The sequence below is a fragment of the Sus scrofa genome, chromosome 7 (genome assembly GCF_000003025.6).
Source record: "Sus scrofa isolate TJ Tabasco breed Duroc chromosome 7, Sscrofa11.1, whole genome shotgun sequence".
In the NCBI taxonomy this organism is placed as follows: Eukaryota; Metazoa; Chordata; class Mammalia; order Artiodactyla; family Suidae; genus Sus; species Sus scrofa.
Window position 1 is genome coordinate 40979515 of NC_010449.5, and position 12062 is coordinate 40991576.

Below are 12062 nucleotides of genomic sequence, written 5' to 3' on the forward strand. Positions count from 1 at the left end.
ATTTACAACTGAAATGGCTTTTAGGACCTAGCTGGCTGAAGCCTGACCATAAAACCAGGGGTTTCCCAGGTCCCCTATCAGAGCCCAACCCATCCCTCCAAACCTCGAATTTCTCTTCCTTCTGGAGCTGCTGCCCACCAGCTCCCCTTCTGCTTGTTTTTGGAAGACCTCAGATGAGTTTAGCTCATCTGTTGGGAACTTAGAAAGACCACAGGCTGGCTTGCCCTCCTCCACCATCACCACTCAGAGATCACCCAACCCAGCCAAACAAGACAGAAATCACTCTGCATAGACAAAGACTCATTCATCAGGTGTATTTGAAATCTAAGCAGTTGAGCTGTACACGTGCACAAAATGATTCAGTGGGTGGTGTTCTGCTTCTTCCCCTCCATATTTAAACTTTTCCAACTTAAAATAGTGCTAAAGAGGTCTGCAACTTGGGGGTCCCAGAGCCACCAAGGCAGGTGCTTTTCCAGTCCTTGCAGGGTCCACAGAAACACTCCAAGGAGTCCCTTCTGTTCCTTCCCCCTCTCCTGGGATAGCCTCCTCTCCGCACCTCCCCAAACCCAACCTCATGCGAGTTACTTGATCTGAGATGGATGAACACATGGGCCCTTTGTAATAAATGTCACCGAGACTAACCATGCGGGTCATACACTCCATGCAGTTTTAATTTTTTTGAAGACACAGAATGGTCATTCAATTTTAACTCAATTTGGTTGGAAACATCTGCTGTATCCATTGCAAAACATTGAGAAGTCATTTCTAAATGGTTTCCTCTCACCCAGATTTCTCTAGAACCTGCCGAATGAAAATTGTGAGTTGCTTCCAAAGTCAAAGGACCCGGAGAAGTTTGAGAGGAGTTTCAGACCCAGATGGCTGCCAGCTGTAGTTCCCCGCTCCCTCCACTAGACAGCAGCCTTTCCTCACTAGTAAGGCTAATCTTTCATTTGTTCAAGAAAAAACCAGAAACCTCCACGGCAAAGGAAAGGCAACAGCATTTGCTTATTATACACTCCTCAGGTTTTATTTTTTTCAAAGGAGCCTTCGTTTATCTTACGGAAACTCAGGATCTTACAAGCAACGCTGTCCTCAGTTTCACCTGTACTGCGTCCAGTACTATATTGCTATATTCACAGTAGAACGGACTTTAATTACTGAGTGATCAGTCTAATGTTTTAAGTTTCTGATGAAACTAACATACACCTTAGTCAAAAACCACAACAATCCTTCCATTGGCTTGGCTGTGTTATTGTTCTTGTGTGTTTTTCTGAGGCTTGGGGAATAAAAGCATTTCCCCACTCCGTCATAATTGGCATTTGCATCTAAAGCAATTCGTTATTAATGTACAGGAGTAGATGAGGCCTGGCACACATAGCAGAAGGTAATGGTTCTATAGGTGTATCTTCTGTAATGCACTTCGGGCTAGAGAAATAGAAAAATCACATATAACGAAAACAAATACATTTTTGAGCAATATGGGCATTGCGTGAGCAAGCCGGGTGAACGTTTATCAACCTTTCCTTTTGATTATGCTCAGCAGCTGCTCCGTGGACTTAGCTGCATTTAAACTGTCTGCAACAAACACTTTCATCTTCGGTTTATCTTTGCTATCAAGATAAACCGAACTTCTCATGATAAACAGAACTTCTCATGCCAAAATATAGATGATTAGCCGACATCTTTGCTATCTTTCAAAATTCAGCATCATCCATAATAGTGTGTAATATTATCAGATTACCTGTATTCGTATATGAACGCATTCATAAGCAATGCAGGTATGCTTGAAGCAGCTAACGGCTGAACAGTTACTAAATAAAAAAATCCAGATTATTAAAAGCACAGCTGAACCATTTGTACAAATATACAAAGAGGAAAAAAAAAAAAAAAAGAAACCAATCGTTCAGACACCATGAAACTTTTGTAATAAATAGATTTGTCCGAAATCGGTCTCTATCACCCTGGACAAGCCTCCCCAATGAGGCTGGGGAAGTTCTACGTGGGAGGTCATGTTCAAAATCTATGGAGGGGTCTCTCTGGGGCCAAGCTCAGTTTTGCCTCCAGGAATTTTAACAGAGCGAAGAAGTCTTTGACTCAAAAGAGTGACCGTACCCAGCCTTGTGTCGCTGGAGGAAGCTGATAAATTTCCTAATCTAGATAGGACACGGCTGGACGCTGACAACCTGTGACTTAGAGTAACACCCTCCAATCATGAAAATAAATGCTGGTGATCATGCATGTCCTGGGAATGTCGGGTGCAGAGGGCTGGGTGAGACCAGATAGGGACATCTCATGCAGTCAAAGTCAAGTTTACTTATGGTCCTACGTATTAAGTGGCCAGGAAAAAAACAATGCACACACATCAGGACTTGAACTGGGACGGCTCACAGACAACACAGGTGCTATTTGTCACCGATGTCTCTGGCTTGGAGCCACAGGAGAGCATGAGGGTATAGGCTGTGCTGATCATTTCATAAGAAAATACTACTTTTTTTTTTTTTTTTCCTAGAATCTTCTAAATAATGGATGATACTGGATGGGTATGATATGGTCAGGAAACATGTCACCTTTTCCTAGCCCTTTTGTCCGAGAGGCTTGATTACAAGGAAGGAAATCTCAAACAACCAAACACCCAGGGATTTAAAGGCAATTATTTTTTTTTTCTGACAAACAAACAACGTTGGGGGGCAGGGGGGAAGCATGATAAAGAGGAGACGGATATTATCGTCGAGGTGGAGCCAGGGGCTCAGTTGGACACGGAGGGCGGCGGGCCGGGACGCCGGGTCTGGATGATTTTTGGCTTGGGGGACGTCTTTGGATCCTCTTCCTCCTCGATGTCACTGTCACACACGTGCACGACGACACTCGGGGTGGACTCCGTCCCTGCGTGGAGCTCGTACTTCTCTCCTGAAAAGCATGAGAAACAGGAGGGGTGAGGAGGGGGTGGGATTTCATTTCCAAGCAGATGCTTTGGTCCGGTTTGTTTGGTGTGAGAGGAGCACGTGGCAGGGTCACAGGAGAGGCTGGTCTCCCGGGCCGGTCCCGAGGGATGGATGGAGACTGAACTGTCTCTGCGTCTCTGCTCTCCCGCTCGTCAACTGCACAGCCCTGAACAGGCCACTTCCCCCGTCCCAGCCTCCGCCTCCTCAACCATCAATTTCCAAAGGGCAGTGACTACCATCCATAGGATTGGGGTGATGACAAAACGGGCCTGGCAGCAAATTACCAGTTTCCCTTCTCTTCCCCAGCCTTGCTGCCAGTGGCGGAGCAACCTTGAGCTCCTCACCTCCTTTCTTCACCTTTTGGAGGAAGTGGTCTCTACATCCTCCCCGGCTCTACATTTCTTATCATAGGAGCCACCCGGGATGGAAAAAGGTGGGGTCGCTGCTTGTCTGGAATCTTGCAGTGGTTACTGGGAGGCGGGGTTCGATGACGGTCAAGGTCCAGTTCTAAGAGTCTATCAGTCTAGGGAGTGCCCTTCGTGGCGCAGCGGTTAATGGACCCGACTAGGATCCATGAGGGTGCGGGTTTGATCCCTGGCCTCGCTCAGTGGGTTAAGGATCTCGTGTTGCCGTGAGCTGTGGTGTAGGTGGCAGTCGCAACTCGGATCCCGTGTTGCTGTGACTGTGGTGTGGGCTGTAGCTCTGATTCGACCCCTAGCCTGGGAACGTCCATATGCTGTGGGTGCGGCCCTAAAAAGCAAAACAAAACAAAACAAAAGCGTCTACCAGTCTATTCTGCTACGTGGCTTTGTGAGACCAGCAGGGGGCTGGGGTTCTGGGACGGGGCTCCACTATCCCACAGTCTGTAGCCGACTGGCTTTCTGTCTGTCTCTGCTTCACTTCAGCATCTCCCATGACCTGACCCAGGGCGAGTCATAAAGGCTACAAGGCACAACATCTGTCTTTTGCAGGAGCACAGCCTCGTGCAGAAATACGAAGTATCACAGAGTTTGATGGTAACTGCCAGGGCGGCGATATATGTCCAGGATGTTGGTACCAAGCTGGAAGGAAGGAGTAGCTCTGAAAGCCTTCCTGGTGGAGGCAACAGTCGACCGGGGTCGCAAAGCTACGTGGAAGGTGCCCAGGAGGTGCGCAGGCGTGGGGAACATTCTCCATGCGCATGCTTGTAACTTCTCAGCGTAACAGCCGACACCCTTCTCTTCATCTTCTTCTCACATCCTCTCCCTCCCCGCCCATCCTCAGGGAAAACCCCAAAGCAGTGTCTCCCAGACACCCTCCTGGTCAGTGGCTCTCTGGGTCTCACTCGATCGAGTCCTCATTTCTTAGGCTAGGACAAAAGACTGTATAATCTCTCACCACTCGTGACAGCCACATTTTTATACCCACCAAACCCACTACTTTTATTTGGCATCGTCTCACCTAGTTCCTTAAATCCCGCTCTCCTCTCACGATCCAAGCCAGACACCACTCAGCACAGGAATCTTGCCCATCACCCTCAGTCTGTGGTGGAAGATGCCCCTGCCTGATGGCCAGAGCAAGGACCATTGGTGCCCGTGCTGGGCTAGTCTTGACCCTACAGGGCAGATCTTGCTAAGCATCAATGGTGCAAACAGCCATTGCTTGCAAGGTGCAAACTTCAATTTTTGGAGCAGTGGTTTGCAAGCACCTGAGCAGTTTCCTGGGGCTGCTTGTGGAAAACAGGCTTTAGGGAGTTCCCATTGTGGCTCAGTGGAAATGAATCTGACTAGCATCCATGAGGACGTAAGTTCGATCCCTGGCCTTGTTCAGTGGGTTCAGGATCCGGCGTTGCTGTGAGCTGTGGTGCAGGTCGCAGACGCAGCTCAGATCCCATGTTGCTGTGGCTGTGGTGTAGGCCGGCAGCTACAGCTCTGATTAGACCCCTAGCCTGGGAACTTCCAGGGTTCAGCCCTAAAAAGACAAACAACAACAACAACAACAAATGGTTTAGCAGTATGAGGATGCAGCCCTGCCAGTTTGGATGTAGCAACACTTACTTTGGTACCTGGCAACCCTGGCACTTCTCCCTGCCTCAGGATCCGGATGGCTACTGTTACACAGCTTAGGGAGACAGGCAGGGGGTTAGGTCCTGTGAAGATGCTGGTGTTCAAATAACCCTCCCTTCCTCCAGTCTGCATCCTTATTTTATTAAAAAAAATTCTTTTTTTTTTTAGGGCCACACCTGTAGCACATGGAAGTTCCCAGGTTAGGGGTTGAATTCAAGCTGCAACTGCCAGCATACACCACAGCCACAGCCGCACCAGATCCAAGCCTCCTCTACAACCTACCTCACAGCTCACAGCAACACCAGATCCTTAACCCACTGAGCGAGGCCAGGGATCGAACCCGTGTCTTCATGGATACTAGCTGGGTTCATCTCTGCGGAGCCACAACAGGAACTCCTGCCTCCTTATTTTTTATTGGAAAGTGACAACAGTGCAGGTAGAAGGTAGCAGAGGGAGGGAGGCTGAGGATGCATGAGAGAGAAGAAGCAGGGCGGGGGCTGGGGGTGGGGTGGTGGGCGGTTGGTCGGCTCTGTGGCCCCTCCCAGCCGCCAGCACTGCTCGGCCACTCTTTCATCCTTGGCCTCATCTTTGTTTCCGGGAGAACAGCAGATCCCAGCAGACGTTGATCAGTTCACCAGACCCAGGGTTTCTAAAATTTTCTTTTTTCCCCCCAGGATGTTTTTTTCTCTCCCTGCCCACCCCCGGATGCTTTGCAATTCTGAATGAGATGTCTTCAGGCAAGAGACAGAGAACAAAATAATGTCCCACTAAGGTTCTTGTTTTTAGCACAGGATCTCTTTGAAGTTCTCAGGTTTGGAGAATACGTGCCTTTTGCAGAAACACCAGTGGCCCCCGCGGTCCTGCCTGTTGCCCTGTTGGGTGTGATGGGAGGATGGAGCCAGCGGCTGCTTCTCATCCTCTGGTGTGGGGGTGACAGAAAAGAACCTGCCGGGCACAGCGAGCATGGAGGCTATGGGACCTGTGGGTGAGGGGCTGACTGCAGGGACCCTGATCGGGGACTGACCGGATCCTGCCCTTGTCCTCAGAAGAAGCTAGCTTTAAAAAAAAAAAAAAAAAAAGTCATACAATGTATATAATGAAGCTCGCCCTTGGACCGAGCCCTTTCTGTGCCTTGGCTGGGATAAAGACCATGCCCTTAAAGGCACCACTAGCTGCCATGTGTTTATTGCTTCAAAAGGCAGCACTTTCAGAGTTCCCGTTGTGGCTCAGCATGTTAAGAATCAGACTGGTATCCGTGAGGATGTGGGTTTGATCCCTGGTCTCGCTCGTGGGTTAAGGAGCTGATGTGGCTGTGAGCTGCTGTGGCATAGGTTGCAATCAGGGCTCAGCGCTGGCTGGTGTGGCTGTGGCTGTGGCCCGCAGCTGCAGCTCTGATTCAATCCCTTCTCTACACCGCAGGCCAGGCCCTAAAAAAAGGGGGCGGGGGGGATACCTGCTTTCCTCTCGAATTGGATGTGCTTGGATCACGTTTGGGATGGGGGGTGGTCAGGCAACTTTCACGCCAAGTTAACAAAGTCAGACTGGTTGGTAGTAGGGCTATTTTATTGCTGTGTTGCCATTAACGCTGACATTTCCCTTGTCTATTTTGGGAAACTTTCTTACTATCAAAATCCAGCAAAGCCCAACAGCTGCTGGGAGCCCACAGAATAAAAAGACCGAGCTTTGGTCTGGCTGGACTGAATTGTTCTATTTCTGGTCTCTTTCCCCTCGGGCTTCAGCTAACTCCTCTCCCACCAAGGCTGATGTCAGCACGGTCACCCGGCTTGGGGACCCACTGGGCTCCGTGGGCGGCAAGGAGCCCGTGGGATGGCCAAGCAGACCACTGCATCTTTTCAAGGACAAGCCTGGGCTTGCCTATCACACTCTCAACTCCGCTAGTCTGTCCTCAAACTGTCCTTTCTCCCCAGGGCAGAAAAGAGGCCAGGACCAAAAGCCCCTCAGCAAAGGCACTGGCCAGAGTTTCCTGCCTCCCGCCATGAAGCCAATTCCCAGCTCAGCAAAGGCAAAATCCTCTGCGATGTAGCTGCACTGAAGCGGGAGATAGATGGGCTCCAGGATAGACATTTCCAGCCAGCTGCCTATTTATTCTCCCAGAGAGAAATAACAAGAGGCACAAGGCAAAAAACTGGTACTTGTCTTCTGTGGACATCTGAAACAGTGGTAATGGCAGGATGAGAGGAGGGGCTAAGCCCTGTGTGGGCAAAAGACCTCAGGGTCAGAAAGGGAGGGGTGCCAGACCACAGGACGTCTAGATAACCTTCCCACAATGCCTCGCTTTGGAATCCATCTCGGTCAAGAGATGCTCATGCAGATCGGGGAGGTATGAGAAATAAAGATAATCAGGACCTCCCGTTGTGGCTCAGCGGGTTGGGAACCCAACTGCTGGAGTTCCCATTGTGGTGCAGCAGAAACGAATCCAACTAGGAACCATGAGGTTTCAGGTTCGATCCCTGGCCTCACTCAGTGGGTTAAGGATCTGGCATTGCCGTGAGTTGTGGAATATGTCGAAGATGTGGCTTGGATCCATCGTTGCGGTGGCTGTGGTGTAGGCCAGTGGCTACAGCTCCGATTCGACTCCTAGCTTGGGAACCTCCATATGCCACGAGTGTGGCCCTAAAAAGACAAAAAGACAAAACAAACAAACTCCAAAACCAAAAAAACCCCCAACCCAAATACTATCCATAAGGATGCGGGTTTGATCTCTGGCTTCATTCGGTGGGTTAAGGATCTGACATTGCTGCCATGGCTGGGGGGTACACTGACAACGGTAGCTCTGATTCCACCCCTAGCCTGGGAATTTCCATATGCCTCGGAGGCAACCCTAAAAAGCAAGAAAAAAACAAAAACGAAAATAAAAAAAAGCAACTCTATCAAGGTAATTGGCCAAAGGAAACCAAAGACCCAGAAGAAATGGTCTATGTTAGTGAGTTTGGGATTAACACATACACACTGCTGTATTTAAAACAGATAATCAACAAGGCCCTACTGTACAGCATAGGGAACTCTACTCAATATTCTGCAATAACCTATATGGGAAAGGAATTTGAAAAAGAATGGATGTATGTCTGCATATATCTGCATCACTTTGCTGGACACCTTCTAAAACTAACACAACACTGTAAATCAATCAAACTCCAAAATAAAATCAAAATTAAATTAGAAAAAGAAAAAAAGGAGCTCCTGTCGTGGCGCAGTGGTTAACGAATCCGACTAGGAACCATGAGGTTGTGGGTTCGGTCCCTGCCCTTGCTCAGTGGGTTAACGATCCGGCGTTGCCGTGAGCTGTGGTGTAGGTTGCAGACGTGGCTCGGATCCTGCATTGCTGTGGCTCTGGCGTAGGCCGGTGGCTACAGCTCCGATTGGACCCCTAGCCTGGGAACCTCCATATGCCGCGGGAGCGGCCCAAGAAATAGCAAAAAAAAAGAAAAAGAAAAAGAAAAAAAGGAATGACTGATGGAAAAGAAGATATAACAAAAGAATATATATATATATATATATATATATATATAACTGAGTCACTTTGCTGTACAACAGAAATTAACACAACAAAGTAAACCAACTGTACTTCAATAAAAATACATTTTAAGAAAAGAATGGGGAGTTCCCGTTGTGGCACAGCAGGAATGAATCCAACTAGGAACCATGAGGTTGCAGGTTCGATCCCTGGCCTTGCTCAGTGGGTTAAGGATCCAGCCGTTGCCACGAGCTGTGGTGTAGGCTGGCAGCTACTGCTCCAATTTGACCCCTAGCCTGGGAACCTCCATATGGCGCCAGTGTGGCCCTAAAAAGCAAAATAAATAAACAAATAAATAAATAAGAAAGAAAAGAATGGATGCAGGCTTATTGAGGCAATCACCAAGAGCATCTCAGGACCCTTGAATGCAGAGCCACGTTGGGTGTAGGCCCAGTGCCACCACTGAACTTGGATTAAGAGCCCTTTCCATTTAATTAAGAAGAAAGCCAAAAATACTGATTATAAAATTCTCTCAGGTTTGGTCATGTTGAAAAGACACTGCAAATCCCCACCCCAAATATTCTGTATTATAAATGTGATCTTTTTTTTTTTCCCCAAGAGGAAGGAGCAGGCGTTGGTCCTGGTCTATGGAATAAGTACAATGGCATTTCCATGCGGATTATTTTTAAGGTGCTCACTGCCTGCTGGGGATTAAACACAGAGATTGAGGGAAGGGTTCAGGATGATTTGAAAGGTGTTTGAAAGGTGGTCACTCCTGGATTTTCTTTCCTTCCAAGTATCAGGGTTAGGACTTGATAGCATTCAGCAGGGAGGGGAAGCCTCACAAGCCCTGTCAGCTGTGGAGACGATGGAGGTGTCTGTCCCCAGTCTAGCTGTCAGAGAGCAGAGAGGTGGGAAGTGGGGCAGGGGTGAGGGGGCCTTGTACCCCCTTCCCTCCACCCCAGGCACTGGCCAGCATATGAGCTCACTGTGCCTTTAACCCTCTCTCAATCCTGGCAGGGCAGAAGCTCCCTTTGCAGCTCAGTAGGATCCATGAGGATGCAAGTTCCATCCCCGGCTGGCCCCGCTCAGTGGGTTTAAGGATCTTGCGTTGCCATGAGCTGTGGTGCAGGGCATAGACGAGGCTCTGAGGATCCCATGTGGCAGTGGCTGTGGTGTCAGCAGGCAGCTACAGCTCTGATTCAACCCCTAGCCTGGGAACCTCCATATGATGCAGATGAGACCCTTAAAACATAAAAGACCAAAAAAAAAAAAAAAAAAAGAGTTGATGCCCAGGAAATACGGTTGCAGCTAAAAAACTAGTTAAAACAGAGTAATAGGCACCTGGTATTTAATTGTCCTTTGAAATGCTCCCCAACACCCCCTTCCTTTTGTGCGCAATCTTCACTGCAGAGAGAAGGTTAAGGTGCGATAACCCCAAAGACCACCAGAAACCATTGCTGAACCACCTGACTCTGGCCTTGATGACCTTGAAATGACCTACGGAGGGAGAAGAAGGCAGGCACCCTAATCTTTTTCCATAGCCCTATTTTTTTCACACTAAACCTATAAAACCCCTCGCTACCCCCTCTCAAGGGAAGACACAGTTTTGAGGGCCTTAGCCTGCTGTGGCCTCCTTGGCCTGGCAAAGCAATAAACCTGTTCTTCCTGCTTCACCTAAAACTCTGTCTCAGACTTAATTGGTGCCCGTGTATAGAGGTTAGTTTTGTCTCTGCACTGTCCCCACTCCTGTTCCTCTTGTTTTTGCTCCCACACTGGCATGTGACCCCTGAAAGATGTTTTTCTTGCCTTTGTGTCTCTGACTCCTTGCCACATTTGGGAACCACCTGCTAAATACTGGAGAAGTGTGATGAGTGGGGTTCTTCTTCTTCTTTGGTGTGTGTGTCTTTTTAGGGCCCCATGGTGTCACATGGAAGTGCCCAGGCTAGAGGTCCAGGCTACACCACAGCCGCAGCAACGTGAGATCCAAGAAGCATCTTCAGCCTACACCACAGCTCACGGCAACACCAGGTCCTTAACCCACTGAATGCGGCCAGGATTGAGCCCTCATCCTCATGGATACTAGTCGGGTTCATTACTGCTGAGCCATGACTGGAACTCCAAGAGTGGGCTTCTTAATCAGGGGTCCTAAACTCCCAAAGGTGTCTGGAAATGTGATGGGATTTTTTTTTTTTTTTTTTTTTTTTTGGTTGTCATAGGAACTGGGTTGTGTGTGGATACTGGCATTTTGCAGGTGAGGCCCAAAGATGCTAAAGGTACTGCAATATGTAGGATCATCAGTTCCAAAATATCATATTGAGAACACTGAGGTAAGAGCTAACAGGCACTTACATTTCAGTAGGAGACTATGAAGTGGTTTGAAAATCAAGCAGCAATGAATAGGTAACACACTATTTACTATGTCCAGGCTTGTACATGATGTACAGACATATGTGCTTTTTTTTTTTTTTTTTTTTTTTTTTTTTAGGATTGCACCTGGGGCATATGGAAGTTCCCAGGTTAGGGGTTGAGTTGGAGCTGCAGCTGCTGGCCTATACCACTGTCAGAGCAATGCCAGATTCTTAACCCACTGATCGAGGCCAGGAATTGAACCCAAATCCTCATTGATACTCACTGAGTTTTTAACCCACTGAGCCACAATGGGAACTCCTGGATTATCTTATTTGATGCTTGCAACAATCCAATTTTACTGTTGAGGAAGCCGAGGCACAGAGAGGTTAAGAAAGTTGCTTAAAGTCACACAGCTAATCAAAGGTGGAGCCTGGATTCTAACTCATATCCTGAGTTTTAATCCTCATCTTAAAGCAAGAGAAATACTGCTCTTCATATTGGCACTTGATTGCCAGCTACAAAATAAAAAAAGAGATGAGCCAGGGCAGGCTTACAGGAACTTTTAAAATCACAGCTAGGAGTTCCCGTCGTGGCGCAGTGGTTAACGAATCCGACTAGGAACCATGAGGTTGCGGGTTCGGTCCCTGCCCTTGCTCAGTGGGTTAACGATCCGGCGTTGCCGTGAGCTGTGGTGTAGGTTGCAGACGCGGCTCGGATCCCGCGTTGCTGTGGCTCTGGCGTAGGCCGGTGGCTACAGCTCCAATTGGACCCCTAGCCTGGGAACCTCCATATGCCGAGGGAGCGGCTCAAGAAATAGCAACAATAACAACAACAACAACCAAAAAGACAAAAGACAAAAAAAAATAAATAAATAAAATAAAATAAAATCACAGCTAACTGGTAGCCACCTATGCACGAGATCAGTCTGAGTGGAGAAAGAACTGATTTTCTAAGTAGACGTGGAAAGAAGGATTCAGGATTTTTAAAAAAAATTCCAAAGAGGAAGAGGATTTCCGTTGTGGCTCAGCGAAAATGAATCTGACTAGCATCCACGAGGACACAGGTTAGATCCCTGGCCTTGCTCAGTGGGTTAAGGATCCAGTGTTGCCCTGAGCTGTGGTGTAGGTTGCAGACGTGGCCTGGATCCTGTGTTGCTGTGGCTGCGGCGTAGCCCAGCGGCTATAGCTCTGATTGACCCCTCGCCTGGGAATCTCCATGTGCTACAGGTGTGGTCTTAAAAAAAAAAAA

At 48.3% G+C, this 12062-nt stretch overlaps 1 protein-coding gene across 3 annotated transcripts in view; it reads right to left on the reverse strand.

The window, feature by feature from the left end:
• RCAN2 (regulator of calcineurin 2) overlaps positions 300-12062 on the reverse strand; it is a 303056-nt gene continuing 291293 nt past the window's right edge. For 2 of the 3 annotated variants that reach the window (XM_021098802.1, XM_013988974.2), the window contains one exon: positions 300-2907. In XM_021098802.1, the coding sequence (XP_020954461.1) occupies positions 2747-2907 (161 nt within the window). In that variant the 3' untranslated portion in view covers positions 300-2746. The remainder of the gene's footprint in view (positions 2908-12062) is intronic. The other variant, XM_021098801.1, reaches the window with a different exon arrangement.